The sequence below is a fragment of the Podarcis tiliguerta genome, assembly GCF_965153285.1.
Source record: "Podarcis tiliguerta genome assembly, chromosome: 16".
In the NCBI taxonomy this organism is placed as follows: domain Eukaryota; kingdom Metazoa; phylum Chordata; class Lepidosauria; order Squamata; family Lacertidae; genus Podarcis; species Podarcis tiliguerta.
The window spans coordinates 274,782-293,863 of record NC_139549.1 but is presented as its reverse complement, the minus strand read 5'-3'; the positions used below and the strand labels follow the sequence as shown (position 1 = coordinate 293,863).

Below are 19,082 nucleotides of genomic sequence, written 5' to 3'. Positions count from 1 at the left end.
ATCGAGGGAGCGGCAACAGGTCGGCCTCGCTCAGAGCGTGTGGAACAGAAAGGATTGATTGCAGTTCATCTATAAAATGCAAGGGCGGAGGAAGAAAATTGATCCCTTTTGCACTGGAAGATGAACCTGCCTAATCTGCACTTTCCCAAACAATATGGGAACTGAAAATGCACTGAATCATAGAGTCAGAAGGGACCCCAAGGGTCATCTAGTCCAACCCTCTGCAATGCAGGAACCACAGCTCAGAATGCCTGGCAGGTGGCCGTCTGACTTATGCCTTAAAATGTCCACCACCTTCTGATGTAGTCTGTTCCACTGTCAAACAGCTTTTAGTGTCAGAAAATTCCCAGATGGGTGGGGTATAAATAATACAATTATTACTATTATTATTATTCCTAATGTTTAGATGGAATCTCCTTTCTTGCAATTTGAAAGAATTTGCACTTCCCCAATTTTTGAAGCATAGTTCTCCAGGCAAGCAATGTCTATATTAATAAACAGAGTAGGGCAAATTGTGGATTTAAAATTCATCCACATTAGTGAAAATAACATACAAAAGAATATATTGCCTTCGGGGGAATTGCTTTGCAAAAAATGTGTCTATTAGGGAAAATTGTACATGTGCCGGTTAGGAGCAATTTGCACTCAAACATTGGTGACTTTTCATGGGGACTATAATTTAGAAAGGAAAACGATCTGCGTCACCCTATTGAGGAAGAGGAGGGGGCTCCTGCTCAGTTTGCTCTCCCAGCAGCCAGCAAACTTCAAGGTCGCTCTTCTCATCTCCCTCCATTTTTAAAATCTGGGCTTGGATGAGACATCTCCTTCGACAGAGGGGGCTTTGCTTGGCCTCTGTGAGAAGAAGATGCTGAACTGGGGTGGGGGGTCTTTGACCAGGTCAAGTAACAGGGGTCTTGCGCTCTCAAGTGTTTTCACTTTGCACCAGTGGCCAGCAGGTTGTGAATGCAGTATTGATGGGCACAGGCTGCCACCTCGTGGCTAAATGGCACATTGTGCAACAAATCATATCCAGTACCTAATAGAGAACATGGATCCCCAAAAAGGGACCCTTCCCAATTTGGGAATAATAGAATTGTAGAGTGGGAAGGGGAAGCACAACTGAAGAATCCCTGGCAGACATTCAAGCTCTGCTTCAATACATCCATTAAGTCAGATGCTGCTGCTGCTGCTTTTATTTGTACCTCTGACTGGGTTTTCCCAGCCACTCTGGCGAAGGAGAAATGCTTGATGATGAAGGAGAGATGCCTTATTTTTCTGAAATTAATATGTACCTTCTCATCTACTGAATCTGAGACTTTGAGAAATTTGTCTTAGATTAAAAGTGATTAAAATATTGTAGATATTTGTTAGCATGTAACTGAGCTGTGTTCCAAAGGCCATGTGCAGAAGGAATCCTATTGCATTACCTGTAGTTACAATGAAAGAGATTTGGTGTTTGTGGACACGTGTGTGTGTGTGTTGTCGTTGAGTCGTGTCCGCCTCTTCGTGACCCCCTGGACCAGAGCACGCCAGGCCCTCCTGTCTTCCGCTGCCTCCCGCAGTCTGGTCAAACTCATGTTTGTAGCTTCGAGAACACTGTCCAACCATCTTGTCCTCCGCTGTCCCCTTCTCCTTGCGCCCTCCATCTTTCCCAACATCAGGGTCTTTTCCAGGGAGTCTTCTCTTCTCCTGAGGTGGCCAAAGTCTTGGAGCCTCAGCTTCACGATCTGTCCTTCCAGTGAGCACTCAGGGCTGATTTCCTTAAGAATGGAGAGGTTGGATCTTCTTGCAGCCCATGGGACTCTCAAGAGTCTCCTCCAGCACCAGAATTCAAAAGCATCCATTCTTCGGCGATCAGCCTTCTTGATGGTGTGACCACACATATCCCCGTGCATTTATAATGGCATTTAATCCCGCCCCCCCCGTAACACCATCCACAGCGCCCTCGCCCTCCACGAATCTGTCCTCTTTTAAAGCCATCCAGACTCTCGTGGCAGGGAGTTCCCCAGTTTAACGATGCGCCTCCATGAATAGCGACTGTCCTTTGTCTTTTACAATGATGTTTTTGAAACCTTGAAGACCGACAACATTTGGCAGTAAGAAGCGGGAATTCCAGGACCGCCTTTCCCAAACGAGGCCCTCCAGCTGCTGTTGGACTACAACTCCCATCATCCCTCGCTAGCAGGACCAGCGGCCAGGCATGATGGGAACTGTAGTTCCCCGCCACGTGCAGCGCCAGCCTGCCTTCCCCCCGCGGTCAAATGGTACGACCCGGCGAGCAGGAGGCGGGCTTGTGGGCGCGTCGTCATAGCAACTCCAGTCGGTCGCCGGCGGGGTTGGGCGGGGCGAGCAGCCAACCAATGGGGATTCAGTATCTTTGCTTTGCCAGCCCCTTGGCCCCGTTCGGCCGCCCGCCTTCCTTCTCTCCCCTCCGGGAGAAGCGCCCCGAGAGAGACGGGAAGTCTCGCGAGAGGAGGAGAGACGGAGAGGGAGGAAAGAAAGGAGCGTGGCGCGGGAGCGGAAGTGGGACTGGCGGGCCTTTCCGGTTCCGGGTGAGCGGCGGCGGCGGAGCCCCGGCGGCAGGTGAGGCGGGCGAGGCGGGCCGGACGGGGCCTCGGCGGAAGGGGAGGGGGGCGGGCGCCGGGCCTGCGGGGCATTTCCCCCGGGGACGGGACTCCCGCTTCTCCCCGCCGGCCTTAGGGGAGGAAGGCTGGGAAGCAGCCCGGGGCGGGGCGGCGGGTTGCGCTGGATGACCTTTGGGGGCCCCTTCCCACTCTCCAGGCCCGGCCTCCTTGGCGCACCCGGCCCCGAGGGCGGGGTGGGGGGGCTGCCGTTCCTTCCCCCCTCCCTGCCGAGGAGCCGGGTGAGCTCAGCCCATGTCACAAACCCCCCTCTCCAGCCCCGCCAGGCCAATCCCGGGGGCGCAGTGGGGCTGAGCCGGGTAGGTGGGGGGGACGGGGGCGGGGAGGAGGGCGTCTCTTGGCTCCCACAGCAGCACCACCCCTTGGCCAGGGCGCCCCCGGGGAGGCTGGGAGGGAGGGTCTCTGCCCTGGGACCCCGGCCATCCTGCTCCCTCCTGCCATCTGCCTGGAACCCGGGAGGGACCCCCAAAGGTCATCAAGTACCATCTCCAGCAGCGGGGCCGCACCCCTTCTCCCTTCATAGCACCCCAAGAGTGTGAGCAGGGAAGCCTTGCCCAGTGGACTGGGGAATACGTTTCGTCTCCAGTTGCTGCCTGGCCGCTCAGGATGTTGCAGGAGGAGGAGCCTTCACAGTGGGCGCCAGGCAGGGGGAGGCTGGCACAGGTTGGCATTACACTTCCTGGGTGGGTGGGTGGGTGATGGAGGCCACCTTCACAGGAACAGGAACCCGGGAGGCTGCCTTGTATCAAGCCAGAGCAGCTGCTTATTTTTCTGCGCTGACGGGCAGCAGGGGCTCTCCAGGGCTTCAGACAGGAGTCCTTTTCCCTAGCCCTACCTAGAGGTGACACCTAGGATTGAACCTCAGATATTCTGCATCTGAAGCAGGGGCTCTGCCCACCGAGCAGATAAAATGAGAACAGCTGAAAACATTGGGGGGGGGGGTCATTAAAAACAATTAAATATTAAAAGGATTCAACTTTTTATGGCAAGATTCTGGTCCTCGTGGCTCTGGACTGAGTTAACTAGGACCCCTGAGTAGCTCTGCAGTTTTGTTTCCAGTAACCTCCGGAGCAAACATCCTGAACATAAGTCAGCGTGGCTTAGAACTTTGTGAATCCTCCCCCCAAATGCTGGAAATTCACCCTGTCCCTCCCCATCTCTCCCCCAGCCTTGTTAGCATGTGGACATGTCCAGCATCGCGCCCCTCGCGGCCTCTCTAGAGCAGTGCCCGCTTGCTGGCCTCTCCTCCTCGTGGTCCCGGCTCGCCCATGGAGGAGGGCACCATGTCGGATCTCCTTCTCAACCTGGACACGTCCCTCCCTGCGCAGCCCAAGAAGGCCTCGGAGGGGAACCAGAAGCACCAGCGGTTCATCAAGCGCCGGCAGTTCCTGGAGCGGAAAGGCTTCCTGAAGCAGAAGCAGCTCCCTGGGCAAGCCCCACTGCCGCAGCGGGATGCCTCTCAGAAGCACGGCGGGGCAGACTGTGAGCGGGACAGAAAGAGGCCCAAAGTGGACAAAAAGGGGGCGTCCGCCGGGCAGGACAGGAAGCCTCTGCGGGAGGACAGCTCGGCCCGCAGGACCAAGACATTCCCCAAGGAGAAGGCCGCCCGCGGGGCCAAGGACTCTGGGTCCCAGGGAGGCAATGCCTCTGGGGGTGCCACAGCCTCGAGCAAAGCGGGGAGCACTGCGGGGGGTGGTTCCTCTGCGAGGCACAATGGGGCGCAGGTCAATGGGGCCGCGGGCGAGATCCGGAGGGTGGCCCTGCTGAGTGAGTTTGAGAGTGGGCTGTCCCCGGTGCTGCTGCCGCCCAAGCCCAGCAAGGTGGTGGCCATTGACTGTGAGATGGTGGGCACGGGCCCCGGCGGGCGCGTCAGTGACTTGGCGCGCTGCAGCGTGGTCAGCTACCACGGCGACGTGATGTACGACAAGTACGTGCGGCCCCTCAGCCCCATCACCAACTACCGGACGCGCTGGAGTGGCATTCAGAGGCACCACATGAAGAACGCCGTCCCCTTCAAGGTGGCCCAGAAGGAGGTGAGTGAGGGGGGAGATCTGGCAGCCTCTCAGGGGGAGCCTTTAGGGATGCCCCGGCCCCACACAAGGTTTTCCATGTGTCAGGGGTTCAGGAGCAGAGTCACAGGAGAGGGAGGAAACGGAGAGCGAGGGGGAGGAGTCTGAAGGAAATGTCAGCGACGACAGTAGTCCGAGGTCTCTGAGTCTCTCCAGTGACTCGGAGGATTCACAGAAAGGGGCCCCCATGGTCAGGGCAAGGGGAGTGCCCAGGGGGACACCTCGGGAAGAAGGGGCCAGAGGAGACTCAGAGAGTAGCAGTTGGAAATCAGGGCCCGCGTCCCCCCCAGAGGGCAGTAGGGGGGAGGAGTCCCAGGCATCGGGATCAGGTGGAGCGCTGCCAGCGGGAGAACATGAGGCAGGATTGACCACACCTCCGTCGGGGAGTGAGGAAACGGTCATCAGGAAAGTTAAACGCGCGCGCGCGCCAAGTTCAAATGTACAGGAGGGAGGCACAGTGGGCAGCCCGGGAAGAGAGCCAGGTCCTAAAGCCCGCAGAAGAGAGCGGGAGGAGTCAGGGGGGTCGTCATCGTCAGCCTCAGAGGAATCCAGGGAGACAGGGGCCCCGGAGGGCAACAGGACCCAGAGGAGAAAGAAGAGGTGGAGTAAAGCTAGAGTCTTAAACTGGTGTACAGGGGGCGGGGACTCAGAGGGAGCTTCGCCGGTCTAAAGTTTAGACGTAGGGATGGAGTGCTGCGGCGTGGAAATGGAAACTGTACTTCAATAAAGACTTTTGTACATAAATACCAGCCAGCGTTGGTCCTCTGTGAGCTGGGACCAGGAGCCAGCCCTGACAGTAAGCTCCCTCCCAGTGAGAAGATTTTCCACCAAGAACCTCGCAACGTGAGTCGACGTAGCGAGGGGAGAGAAGTGGTGCTTTGCGAGCTCACAAGAATCAGACAAGATGACTACAGAACAGGAATGGACAGACCTGCGAAATGCTGTGGTTCAACTCAACGCAGAGGTGCGTGCCTCCAGAAAAAGGGAAGAAGAAATGGATACAGTCTGCAAGGATCTCCAAGCCAGGTTGGACATGCTTACTAGACAAGGGCAAACGGGAGCCAGACCAGAGGGCATAGGGCTGGGGAAAAGGGGGGGCAGCCTGGTATCGCATTTCGACGGGAGTTTACCACAGTACCCTAATTTCCGAGCAGACTTGCTCTTTGCGCTGAATCTGCTGGAAAAGGACTTTAGAGATGAAAGAGAAAAAGTGGGGTTTATCCTATCCCATTTGCATGGGGAAGCCAAAGCGTGGCTGAGAAATTTATGGAGAGATAATGATCCGGCGCTCCAAGACGCGGATGCGTTCATTAAAGCGATGGATGCATGTTTTTTATCAAAGATAGACGTCGATATTGCCAGAAGAGACATACATGGTCTCAAACAAGGCAAAGCCAGTGTAAGGCAGTATCATGCCCGCTTTTTTGCATTAGTCCACGCGCTGGGGTGGGAGAAGAATTCTGCTCCAGTCAGAGACCTTTTCTGGGAAGGATTGAATGCAAATGTGAAAGATGAGATTGCAAGAGGAGAGAGACCTAAGACCACTCAGCAAGTGGTTCAGAGGGCGCTGGAAATCGGCGTGCGTTTGGAAGAACGTCCATGGAACAGAGATGAAGGGCGTTGGGGACGCACACCAGCGAAAGCACCTCCCCTTTTTCCCAGAGATGCAGCGCGTGCGCAATCCACACCCCCCCAAGGAGGGGGGGAAGAACCGATGGAGCTCGGAGGTGCCAGGGCTCAGTCAGCTACCAGAGCCCTAACGCCGGGAGCAGTCAAAACGAAGCCTCCTAGAGGGAACAGGAAGTGCTACATCTGCGACAGTGCTCAACACATGGCGAAAGAGTGTCCCCAGAGGCTCCACAAGCACACTGCAGCCTCGGCAACAGTCAAAGAAGCAACTCGACTGAGAACACAGCAACAGTTAAACGACAGAGTCTGGCTGGAGGAAGAGGCACTGGGGTCCAGTCAGACAAGTCCATGAAGCAATCCCCAGCACTTTTGCAGCCCACAGACCCCCTCCCACCCAAACCAGTGGTGCAGCTTACAGCGTCTCTCCAACTGCCCAGCGGCAGCACTCTGGAAGTGCCGATCACCATTGACTCCGGCAGCAACGCCGACTTTATAGGACTGGATTTTATTCAGCAGCACAATATACCACTGCTACCAGCCACGCTGCCCCTGAAGGTTGTCACGGTGGATGGCAGAGACTTGTTAGGGGGGCAGGTGGTGCAACAAACGCAGCCAATGGTGATGCGGATTGGAAATCACCAAGAGGTCATCAGTTTCAACGTCACCAAACTGTCGGACACGCCGGTGGTCTTGGGCATGAGTTGGCTGCACAGGCACAGTCCAGCATTGGCGTGGTACCAACGCCAACTGACCTTCGGTTCCTCCTATTGCGCGGAACATTGCATTCTTCCTAGCCCGGAAGAAGGAGGGGAAGACACGCAGCTACAATTAAGCACGCTGCAAGCAGTGCCACACAAGTACGCAGCGTTTTTGGAGGTTTTCTGCGAGAAGGAAGCAGACAAGCTGCCTCCCCACAGGCCCTATGACTGCCAGATTGACCTCCTGCCAGGGGCGACGCTGCCAGCCGGGAAACTGTATTCCATGTCTGAAGAGGAGCTACAGGAGCTCAAGGAGTTCATAGACCTCAACTTAAAGCGCGGTTTCATCCGGGAGTCGAAAGCAGCGGGGGGCAGCCCTGTATTCTTTGTGAAGAAAAAGGACACGCCCCAAAAGAGGCTTGTAGTGGATTTCAGGCTCTTAAATTCGAAGACCAAGCCCACAGCCTTTCCAATGCCCAAAATAGATGACCTGCTTACTACGGTGAGGAAAGGACGCGTTTTTACAAAGTTGGATCTGCGAGGGGCGTACAACCTGATTCGCATACGGGAGGGGGACGAGTGGAAGACTGCCATGTTCACGCCCCTGGGCACATATGAATACAGAGTTATGCCCTTCGGTTTACAAAATGGCGCCCACTGTTTTCAAGCCTTCATGCATCACGTCCTGGCGGGTCTCCTCTACAAGAAATGCGTCTGCTTCTTGGACGACATCCTGATATTCTCAGAATCTGAGGAGACCCACGAGGGGGACGTCAAGGAGGTTCTGCAGCGACTGCAGGAGCATCGGCTATACGCCAAGCTGGAGAAGTGCCAGTTCGACAGGAAGGAGGTGGATTTCCTGGGCTACAAGCTGTCGGACAAGGGGCTCGCCATGGACAGCGCCAAGGTTCGCGCAGTGTTGGACTGGAAGAGCCCGCGCAATCGGAAGGAGGTCCAGCGGTTTGTGGGGTTTGCCAACTTTTACCGCAAGTTCATCAAGGGGTTCGCGATGCAGACAGCGGCCATTACCGACACGCTCAGCTCCAAGAAGAAGAAGTTCATCTGGACGGAGCAAGCGGAGCAGTCCTTCCAGAACCTTAAGCGTCTCTTCTCGTCCGAGCAGCAACTACTGCATGTGAATCCCAGCAAACCGCTGAGAGTTGAGACGGACGCCTCAGACAGAGCCGTGGGCGCCGTACTGTTGCAGGAGGACCCGCATGGGGACTGGAGACCGTGTGCCTTCTACTCTAGGAAGCTCAGCAAGTCAGAGCAGAACTACACCATCTGGGACAGGGAGTTGCTGGCCATTCATGCAGCATTCAAGGCGTGGCGGCACTTCCTCATCGGGGCCAAACACACAGTGCAGGTTCGCACGGATCATAAGAACCTGGAGTACTGGCGCACGGCAAGGTTCCTGAACCAGCGGCACATCAGATGGGCGGAGTTCTTTGCGGATTTCGACTTCAGGATAGAATACATCCCAGGCGACAACAACATCATGGCAGATGCACTGTCCAGAAAGCCGCAATACCTCGAAGAAGCGGCGCCAGCAGCGGCCAAGCACATTTTCGCCCAGAAAGCGTGGGCGTGCGCTTCCGCAACCGTGGACTTGGAGGCGGTCCGTCGAGCACTGCAGGAGGACTCCTTCGCACTAGCCAAGATGGAGGACGTGCGCAAGGGCACGGCGAAAGACGACGAGTTCCAAATACGGGACGGATTGCTAATCCGCAGAGGAGCACTCTATGTACCGGGAGACGAACTCCGTGCGAAAGTACTGCAGCAGTTGCACGACGCGCCAACCGCCGGGCACTTCGGCAAGGAGAAGACGGCAGAACTCGTTGCCAGAGATTTCTGGTGGCCCAAGATGAGAGGGGAAGTCGCGGAGTACGTCTCGAGGTGCGACACCTGCCAAAGGGCCAAGTCAGTGCACAAACCTCCGGCAGGACTGCTCGAACCACTACAGACCCCGAGCGAACCGTGGGAGAGGGTGGCCCTGGACTTTGTCACGGATTTACCCAGCTCAAGGGGCAAAACGGCAGTGCTAGTGGTGGTGGACATGTTCACTAAAATGGCCCACTTCATTCCGTGCGCGAAGGTGGCCACGGCAGAACAGACCGCCAAACTGTTCATAGACCACGTCTTCAGGGTGCACGGACTGCCACGGTCTATCTTGTCCGACAGGGGGCGCCAGTTCATTTCGAGCTTCTGGCAGAAGCTGATGGGTTTCCTGAACGTCAAGATCAACCTAGCGTCGGCGAGACACCCGCAGACCAACGGGCAAGCGGAGCGCGTCAACGCCATCATGCAGCAGTACCTGAGATGCTATGCAAATCAACAGCCGACGACATGGGTGGACTACCTGCCGCTCGCTGAGTTCGCTTACAACAACACGAAGCACGTGTCCACAGGGGTGACGCCGTTCTTCGCCAACAACGGGAGACATCCCAGAACCTTCCCGGGATTAGAGAGACTGGGGGAGGGGGAGCCACAGGCAGCGGAAGTCTTGGCGGCGGAATTGCAGGAAGTCCACGAGCAGCTTGGGAGGCAGTTAGAGCTTGCAAAGCACGCATACAAACTGCAAGCTGACAAGCACAGGAGGGTTGGGGAAGACATACAGGTGGGAGACTGGGTGTGGTTAGCGGCCCACGCAGTGCCGACCAGGTCCTTAGCTAAGAAGAAACTCGGACATAAACAGCTAGGACCTTACCTAGTTGAGGCACAGATCAATCCGGTGGCCTTCCGGTTGACACTTCCGGAGGGATCCAGAATGCACCCAGTATTCCATAGGTCGGTGCTCACGCCCTACAAAGCACCTCACCGATTTCAGGCGCAGAGCACAGCACCAGACCAGTATAGGGAGATCCCCCCAAGGAGGGAGTCGCCAAGAAGGGAACCCATCAACCAGGTCACAGAGATTTTGGACTCGAGATGGGGGGAAGAGGGAGTAGAATATTTTCTCGCAAGGGAAGGTACCCCGGCCAGCGCCAACAGTTGGGTGCCGGACTATGCCCTGGACGAGCCTCTCCTCAAAGAGGAGTTTCATGCCTTGTTCCCACACAGGCCCATGCCAGCCGAGTATTTCGACGACTGGCTTTTCACACCCACGCTTTCTACCAGCACGTTCCAGGGATTCACCTCGGACGAAGAACCAGCATTAGAAACACGTTCACCGGAGGGCTCGCCCTCGGGGTTTGCCTCAGACCGCTCATTTTGGTGGGACAATCGAGGAGCGGAGAGGTGGCTGAGGGGCCCTTGGCAGGCAACGGACCCAGAGGGGAACGAGGGTGAGAGGGACATGGACGTGATGGGGGAGGACGTTGGGTTCGAGCATGGCGGCACGGAGATGGAAGCAGAGGAGAACGAGGTCGGCGAAGACACGGAGGACGAGCCGGATTTATCTAACTGGATGCACGCCACGGGGGACGAACTGTATCCACCATTCACCCCCACAACGACGGAGCGCCCAGCACCCCCGCAGGAGGAAGGGGAGGGGGGAAGGGGGGGCTTCGAGGGGGGGATGGATGTCAGGGGTTCAGGAGCAGAGTCACAGGAGAGGGAGGAAACGGAGAGCGAGGGGGAGGAGTCTGAAGGAAATGTCAGCGACGACAGTAGTCCGAGGTCTCTGAGTCTCTCCAGTGACTCGGAGGATTCACAGAAAGGGGCCCCCATGGTCAGGGCAAGGGGAGTGCCCAGGGGGACACCTCGGGAAGAAGGGGCCAGAGGAGACTCAGAGAGTAGCAGTTGGAAATCAGGGCCCGCGTCCCCCCCAGAGGGCAGTAGGGGGGAGGAGTCCCAGGCATCGGGATCAGGTGGAGCGCTGCCAGCGGGAGAACATGAGGCAGGATTGACCACACCTCCGTCGGGGAGTGAGGAAACGGTCATCAGGAAAGTTAAACGCGCGCGCGCGCCAAGTTCAAATGTACAGGAGGGAGGCACAGTGGGCAGCCCGGGAAGAGAGCCAGGTCCTAAAGCCCGCAGAAGAGAGCGGGAGGAGTCAGGGGGGTCGTCATCGTCAGCCTCAGAGGAATCCAGGGAGACAGGGGCCCCGGAGGGCAACAGGACCCAGAGGAGAAAGAAGAGGTGGAGTAAAGCTAGAGTCTTAAACTGGTGTACAGGGGGCGGGGACTCAGAGGGAGCTTCGCCGGTCTAAAGTTTAGACGTAGGGATGGAGCGCTGCGGCGTGGAAATGGAAACTGTACTTCAATAAAGACTTTTGTACATAAATACCAGCCAGCGTTGGTCCTCTGTGAGCTGGGACCAGGAGCCAGCCCTGACACCATGTTTTCATTAAAACCAAGGCAGTATGTAATTTTATTCTGGCATCTGGTTGAGGCATTTGGCCTAGCAGCTCTTACTCTCTTCTTATGGAAGCTCAAGGTCCAGAGGCAGTCTGTCTGGATTCCTAGGTTCTATGGGGTATTTGGCCACAGTGACAACAGGATGCTGGACTAAGGAAGGAGCCCTTTGACCTCATCCTGTTGCAGGGCTCTTCTTTTATATCCTCTTATGGGTGAAGTAAGGGACGCGGGTGGCACTGTGGGTTAAACCACAGAGCCTAGGACCTGCTGATCAGAAGGTTGGTGGTTCAAATCCCCGTGACAGGGTGAGCTCCCGTTGCTCGGTCCCTGCTCCTGCCAAACCTAGCAGTTAGAAAGCACGTCAAAGTGCAAGTAAATAAATAGGAACCACTCCGGCGGGAAGGTAAACGGCGTTTCCGTGCGCTGCTCTGGTTCGCCAGAAGCGGCTTAAGTCATGCTGGCCACCAGCTCCTTCGGCCAATAAAGTGAGATCAGTGCCGCAACCCCAGAGTTGGTCACGCCTGGACCTAATGGTCAGGGGTCCCTTTACCTTCATGGGTGAAGTGGGTCAGACTGCAGCTACGATGTCTTTGTGGGTCTGCATCCTGCTGTGCTTGACTGGCTACAGCAGGTTTCCTCAAACTCTTCCCTCAAGAAGTTTTTGACCTACAACTCCCATGACCCCAGCTAGCAGGACCAGTGGTCAGGGATGATGGGAATTGTAGTCTCAAAACCTCTGGAGGGCCGAGTTTGAGGAAGCCTGGGCTACAGGTTGAGTCTTGAGCTATTGAGCGCTGACTGATGACCCCCCTCCCTGCCTTTCAGATCCTCAAGGTCCTCTCTGGGAAGATAGTTGTGGGCCACGCCATCCACAATGACTTCAAAGCCCTCAAGTATTTCCATCCCAAGTCGCTGACCAGGGACACCTCGAAGAACCCTCTGCTCAACCGCAAGGCCGGCTTCCCGGAGAACGAGCAGGCCTCCCTGAAGCGCCTCACCAAGCAGCTCCTCCACAGGGACATCCAGGTAACACCCCCTGCCTTGTCCGTCTGCTCTCCCCCCCCCCAATCTGGCTCAGTGTTGCCTACACTGGCTGGCAGCCAGCTCTTTGGAGAAAGGCCCAATGACAGTGTCTTGGCAGACTTCCTTTTCAAGAGTCCCTCCTCTTGGCTGGCTGTAGTTGTTGTTGTTATTATTTATTAATTGCATTGCTTGATTTTTCTTGCCGAAGGCAATTCAGGTGACACAAGATAATATCACCAAGGCAACTATCAATAAACAAACAAACCATAAACGCCCATGAAAATGGCAAAAGTAGTTTCTTTCCCAAATAGGTTTTATCATAAATAATAGCAAATGCGGTAAATAAAGAGTTGACTTGAAAGTGGTTCACTTGTTGGAGGAAGTTTAACAAACTGAAGGTCATCGTCCTCTTTCCTGATGGAAACTTGCAGATAGGGAAAGATACACCCCTGCTTTAAGTTGTTTCCGTACTCTCTTCTCTTGTACGGTACATTATTTCCTACAAAGCTCCGTGACTTTGTTACTGTGTTTGCAGTTGCTCAAGATGCAACCTGTTGTGGGGGGAAAGTACTTTTGCCATTTTTATGGATGGACGTTTAGAGTTTGTGTACAGATAGTTGCCTGGGTGATATTATCTTGTGTTGATTGCAGTAGTCATTGTATCACCACCCTGTTCATCGTTTTAAAGGGAATTCAAAGCAGCGTGCAACCAAGTAAACAAGCAAAACCCCACATAGATCCATTACAAAAAAACACCTCATTAAAACAGATTTTAAAACACCCCACCCACCCTAAAAGGCCAGACAGAGGGAAAAGGCCTGGGTAAAAAGGAAAGCTTTCACCAGGCACTTAAAGATACAGTACTGTATATAATGAAGGTGCCCAGTGAGCCTCCCTGGGGAGAGCATACCATGAACTGGGAGATACCACAGAAAAGGCCCTGCTGTTGTGTTGCCACCCTCCAGACATTGAGGAGGCTCTCAAAGAAGGGCCTCAGATGACAATTGCAGGGTCCAAGTCAGTTCATATGCATCAAAAAGCTCACACCATTGTTTCCTTGAGCCTGGAGAGAAAAAGGTTGCGGACATTGACCAGGAGGAGCTTTTCCAAATCTGTTTGTGCCATCTGTCCGTGCAGTTTTTAGACCCGCCCCCCCCCCCCCGACACAGCAGGAGCAGGAGTAGCCCCTGTGGCTCCCTCCAGGTGGCTGCCACACTACAGTTCCCATCACCCCTGCCCATTGGGCCGTGGTGGTACCAGGGCTGGTGAGAGACGGAGTCTGGCAGCATCTGGAGGGCCGCTGAGGAACAGAGTCCCCTGGCCTTGGAGGAGATCCGGCATTGGATTTAATATTGAACTCTGAGCAGCTCAAAGTAGCAGCAGAAAAGAACAGCAAATACTGCAGTTCCTGTAAGCTCAAAACACAGTAGCGTATAAATAAAGCAGGCAACCAGAGCAAATCCTTTGAAACAATGCAATTCCATAAATTTATAGTGAGCTGCAATATAAAGGTAAAGGGACCCCTGACCATTAGGTCCAGTCGCAGACAACTCTGGGATTGCGGCGCTCATCTCGCTTTACTGGCCGAAGGGAGCCGGCATACAGCTTCTGGGTCATGTGGTCAGCATGACTAAGCCACTTCTGGCGAACCAGAGCAGCGCACGGAAACACCGTTTACTTTCCCACCAGAGCAGTACCTATTGATCTACTTGCACTTTGATGTGCTTTCGAACTGGTAGGTTGGCAGGAGCAGGGACCGAGCAACGGGAGCTCACCCCGTCACAGGGATTCGAACCCTGACCTTCTGATTGGCAAGCCCAAGAGGCTCAGTAGTTTAACCCACAGCACCACCCGCGTCCCTATTCTGCAGTATAAAAGGGACCATTTTATCTTGTCCCCAAAGAGCAGAAGTTCCCTGAGTGACTCCAGAGCCAAGCTGCTGTGCACCTCTCTCTTTATCTGGGCCCCTTTTCCTAGTATCATAGAATTGTAGAGTTGGAAGGAACCCACAGAGGTCATCTAGCCCAACCCCCCGTAATGCAAGCATCCCTGACCAGGGGGCCACCCAGCCCCTGCTTTGAGACCACCAAGGAAGGAGAGCCCACCGCCTTCCGAGGAGGCTCTGGCCCACAGAAACTCTTTTTCTGTAACTTGAATCCCTCGGTTTGGGTCCTGCCCTCTGTCTTCCATGGGGCAGCCCTTGAGGTGTTTGAAGATGGCTTTGTGGGGGGAGGGGGTGTCCTCTCGCTTTGTGGGGGTCAGAGAGACGTGACCCCTGCCCTCATCTTCCTCCTTCCTTCCTTCTTTCCTTACCCCCCTCCCCCAGGTGGGGAACAAAGGCCACTCCTCGGTGGAAGACGCCCGGGCCACCATGGAACTGTACAAGGTGGTGGAGGACGAGTGGGAGAGGCAACTGGCCACCTCTCCCCAGGACTGATCCCAACTCCAGCCGCCACCAAGCCTTGGAACCCGGAGTCGCTGGGGGAAGCCGACACTCCCCTCCCTGCCCCCCGAGCCGCTTGGAGGAGGATGTTGACGGGTCCATGGGGCAGAGGGAGAGGAGGGCCGGCAGAGTGAAGGAAGTGACTGGGGGCAGGGGGGGGAAGGAGGCAAGTGTGTCCATTACATCGCTTCCATCTGACGGCAGCCTTGGCGTCTTCCTCCCCTTCCTCTCTGTGACGGTGCTGAGCCTCCTTCCCTCTCGGCTTGGACCTCAGAGGGAGGGGGGCCTCCTCACCCTCCCCGGCAGGGGGGCTTTCAACATGGTGCTATCCACTCCCCAGGCCCCGGTGGCTGTGGGGCTCGTGTGCTGTTGGAGCTGAGCGCCAACCAGGCCAAGGTGCCCATCCTGCTGCCTCAGCCGGTGGATCTTTGGTGACCCCCCTCCCCGCCTCTGCGGTGGCGCAGGGAGACTGGCTTCCTGCCCCCACCCTCTTAAAAGGGCGGGGGGGCACTCAGTTCCCTAGCTTGACTTCTGTGGGTCTCCCCTCTCCCTTGCCAGGTGATGGGAGCCCCCCCCCCTGCACTTGGTGATCTTGAGCTCCCCTCTGCCGCCTCCTCCTTGGCCCCACCCCCTCCCTCGGGGGTCAAGGAAGCCCCCCTGTGTGGACGGTGACCCCCTTGGGTGTCTGTCTCTCCCTTCCTCTTCCCGCTTTCTCCACATCCTTCATAATCTCTCCTTATTCTCCTTAAATCTCTCTCCTGCTCTCCACCAGCCGGTCCCCGGGTGGGTTGCACCAATGAAAAACACAAAACAGTTTGCAATCCCAGGAACGTCCCCCTGGCCCTCCCCACTTTGGCCCCCTGAACTTAGAAGATGAAACCCCCCCGGAACATTTGCGCAGGAGGAGCAGGTGCCGTCTGCCTTACGGTCTCTTCCTGGTGGGGCTGGGGAAGGAATACAGTGGTACCTCGGGTTACAGACACTCCAGGTTACAGACTCCGCTAACCTTGGGTTAAGAACTTTGCTTCAGGATGAGAACAGAAATCGTGCTGTGGCAGTGGGAGGCCCCATTAGCTAAAGTGGGACCTCAGGTTAAGAACAGTTTCAGGTTAAGAACGGACCTCCAGAATGAATTAAGTTCTTAATCCGAGGTACCACTGTATCTCTGTTCCCCTTGAGGGGAAGGGGGCCGTTGCACACGCGCACACACCCTGCGCCTTATGGAGCCCAGAGCCTGCAAATGCCCCCCAGAGAGAGTGGAGGCCCCGTGGGTGTTGGCCCATAGCGCTGCCCTTCTCAGCTCAGCAGGCGTTGGGGTCCTGGCTGGGACATCCTCAAGGTCAGGATGGGTAGGATCCTGCCCAGATGAGCTTTGCCTGTTCTGTCTGGGCCCCCCTGGACTGCAGCTCCCATCAGCCGCAGCATCAGAGGCTTGTTCTGGCCCCAGAGCTGTAGCCCCCCAGGCTCTGAAGGACACGGGGTTGGCCCAGGGCTGGTCTAGGGCGCAGGGCTCTCTGCAAAGGGCAGGCATCCCTCCCCTTTGGATTTGCAGAGGCTCCTCTTTCCCCCTTCCCTCCTCTTCATACCTCCAGCTGCACAATCAGAATGAATGGAGCATTCCTGGAGCACAAAGTTCCCATCCTTGAAGAAACCACAATGGTAAACACGGGGCACATGTTCTCATTCTGATGCTGAAAATTCCCTGGAACACTGTGACACCCCCTTGCCCCCCCTGCGTCCCAAAAGTGGCTCCATCGCTGTGTCTTGGCCAGTGAGGGTCTCATTCTGCCACTCTCTGTCTTCTCTCTGGTGCTGTTTCCCACCAAGTGACCATGAAGCAAGAAGGTCACCTTGCTGTTGTGATGCAACGTGTGTTTGTGTGTGTGTCTTTCTGGGAAGAAGAGGGAGCCCCGAAGCACATGGCTTTTAATGAGATACCGAAAAGGTGTTAAGGTGGGTTTTCCCATCTCTCCCCATTTGCTCCCCCCCCCCCCCCCCGATAAAAGAAGAACAACTTTCCAAAGGTCCGTCTCTCCTGCCTTTGGCGCAGCCTCTGTCCCTCCCGGGGGGGGGGGGGTTCTGTGCCCCTTCCTCCTGGGCTCTTGGGGACTCGCCACAAAGGGCCGTTCGCAATCCACCAAGTGGGCCTCCATGGAACTCCTAATTTATTTTAAACAAACTTTATTGAACATTTAAAAAACGGTTGCCAAACGTATTGTGTTTTCCCCACGGAAATCTTTGATGCGGATCCTTTGCAGCAGTCTCAGAAAGATTCCTCTCGAGCAGTTTTAAAGCGAGCATCTTTTTAAAACAAAGACAAAAATGGAAGAATTTTTTAAAACCACACGCGCAGGAAATAGATTTCCTACATAGAAGCCCACACACACTCTGCAAAAAAAAACTTACTTATTCCATTTGTGTTAATGCTGGTAATTATGAACGGGCGTGTCTTCTGTCTGTGCTTGGGATTGTTTTGTCTTTTTCTAAAAAAGTAAAATATTTCACTTACTGGCTGTCTTGAGACCTGTGTGCTTGCGTAGGCATGGCAGGGGGAAGGGGCCTGATCCGAAGAGCCGCTGTATCTGAAAATCATGAAAAGAGCTCTGCAGCTGGATCAGGCCAAAGGGGACCTGCCCATTATGGGAAGTCCACACGATGGACCCGAGTGCGAGAGCAGCGCTCTCCCTGCCTTTTCCAGCAACTGCCTCTGACATTGGAGGCAGGACATAACCCACCAAGGTGAGTAGCCTTCAATAGCCCCCTCTTCCTCCGTGAATTTGTCCAACCCTCTTCTAAAGTTGGGGGCCATCACTGCCTCCTGTGGCAGGGAGTTCCACAGTTTGTGGGAAGAAGTCCTTTCTTTTCTCTGTCCTGAATCTTCACAAGGTTCAGTGTGATGAGAGAGGGAGGAAAACCTTTCTCCCTGCATTCTCCATGTCGTCCTTACACGGCATCATACCACCTGAAGGATTGCCACACAAAGCATCATCATTGTTTTATTGAATTTTGGCTCGTTGGTTTTCCACTTCCTCAGATCTTGGGCGCTTCCAGGGGGCCCGGAGGAGGTGGTGGGTGGGTGGCAGTCTCTGCGGGACCCTCTCCCTGGACACCCAACCCCAAGCAGCCCCTTACGTATCTCATGCAAGAGACCTGCATCTTGAACCATCGAGTCCCAAGGTGCTCCAGGACAGCTGGTGATGCAGATGGCAGCCATGAAAAGAGCCACGTTGCTTTTGCCTGCGAGTCCCTCCAGGGCTGGGCCTCCAATCCTTCTGGCCAGAGGAGTGAAAATCTTACCTGCTCACCCAGCGGGATCAGCTTCCCTGGAGTGCAGAGGCAGAAGGGAAAGGTTCTTTGCAAGGCCTCTGGCCACCCACCTCCCTGCATTTCCACTCCCCCCTTTTATCCACAACCACAAGGACTAGAACCCTGCTTTGCTTTTGGCGGAGGGGCTGTCGCCCTGCTCAGCCAGCAGTGGCTCTTGCACCCTGAGGGGTGTGCGTTGTGGCTTTGGCGGTTGGTGCAGACCTGGCGCCTTCTTTGCCACCAGGGGAAGCTGCAGGACCAGCCTGAGTTGCATCGTTCTGCAGGCCAAGTGGGGATCCTCTGCATGAAAGGCAGGGCTGCTTGCTTGTGGCCTCCCTGGGCGAGAAGGTGAGTGTGTGTGTGAAAGAGATGCATGCACAGCTTCCCAGTGAGCCTGGAGCTGGGGCTGACTGCAAAACAAAGCCCACCTCTCCGTTCAGTTGGGGAAGGGGAGGAATGTGCTGTGGCCCACCAGGGCTGGGAGAGACGAAAGCTTTTAAAGGTGAAATATGGCCTCTGTCTTGGGATTGAGGGTGAGAGCCCAGCCAATGATGAATCTGTCGCTCGGGGCTCGTTCGGATTTGCTCTCTGTGTGGCCTCCCCACCTCCTCTCTCTTTCTTCCTTTAAAAATACTTCTCGCCTGTCTTAATGCAAATCAGAGAAGGAGAGGAGGAGGAGGAGCCAGTTTCTAAGAACATCAGCAGAACCTGGCTGCTGGATCAGGCCAGTGGCCAGCATCCTGTCCTCACAGGGGCCAGATGCCCCCAAGATCCTAGGAGTGGAGATAGACTGCCTCTGGACCTGGAGGTTCTCTAAGAACACGAGAAAAGCCTGCCTGTTGGGATCAGCCCAGCATCCCCTCCTCCCAGTGGCCAACCAGATGCCTGTGGGACTTGAGCGCAAAGGCAACTCTCCCCTCCTGTGGTTTTCAGAAACTTATTCAGAAAGATTGCGCCTCCCACGGTGCAGGCAA

At 55.5% G+C, this 19,082-nt stretch overlaps 1 protein-coding gene across 3 annotated transcripts; it reads left to right on the top strand.

The window, feature by feature from the left end:
• Positions 1-2,375: 2,375 nt before the first annotated feature.
• ISG20L2 (interferon stimulated exonuclease gene 20 like 2) lies at positions 2,376-17,310 on the top strand. 3 transcript variants are annotated; one of them, XM_083416741.1, is made up of 4 exons: positions 2,376-2,583; positions 3,811-4,675; positions 12,162-12,362; positions 14,686-17,310. In XM_083416741.1, exons 2-4 carry the CDS (start codon positions 3,911-3,913, stop codon positions 14,794-14,796), a joined length of 1,077 nt encoding a protein of 358 aa, XP_083272867.1. In that variant the 5' UTR covers positions 2,376-2,583; positions 3,811-3,910; the 3' UTR covers positions 14,797-17,310. The 3 variants fall into 3 exon arrangements, with proteins under 3 accessions (XP_083272867.1, XP_083272865.1, XP_083272866.1); XM_083416739.1 differs by lacking the exon at positions 2,376-2,583 and adding an exon at positions 2,852-2,941; XM_083416740.1 differs by lacking the exon at positions 2,376-2,583 and adding an exon at positions 3,064-3,175.
• The last annotated feature ends 1,772 nt before the right edge of the window (positions 17,311-19,082 follow it).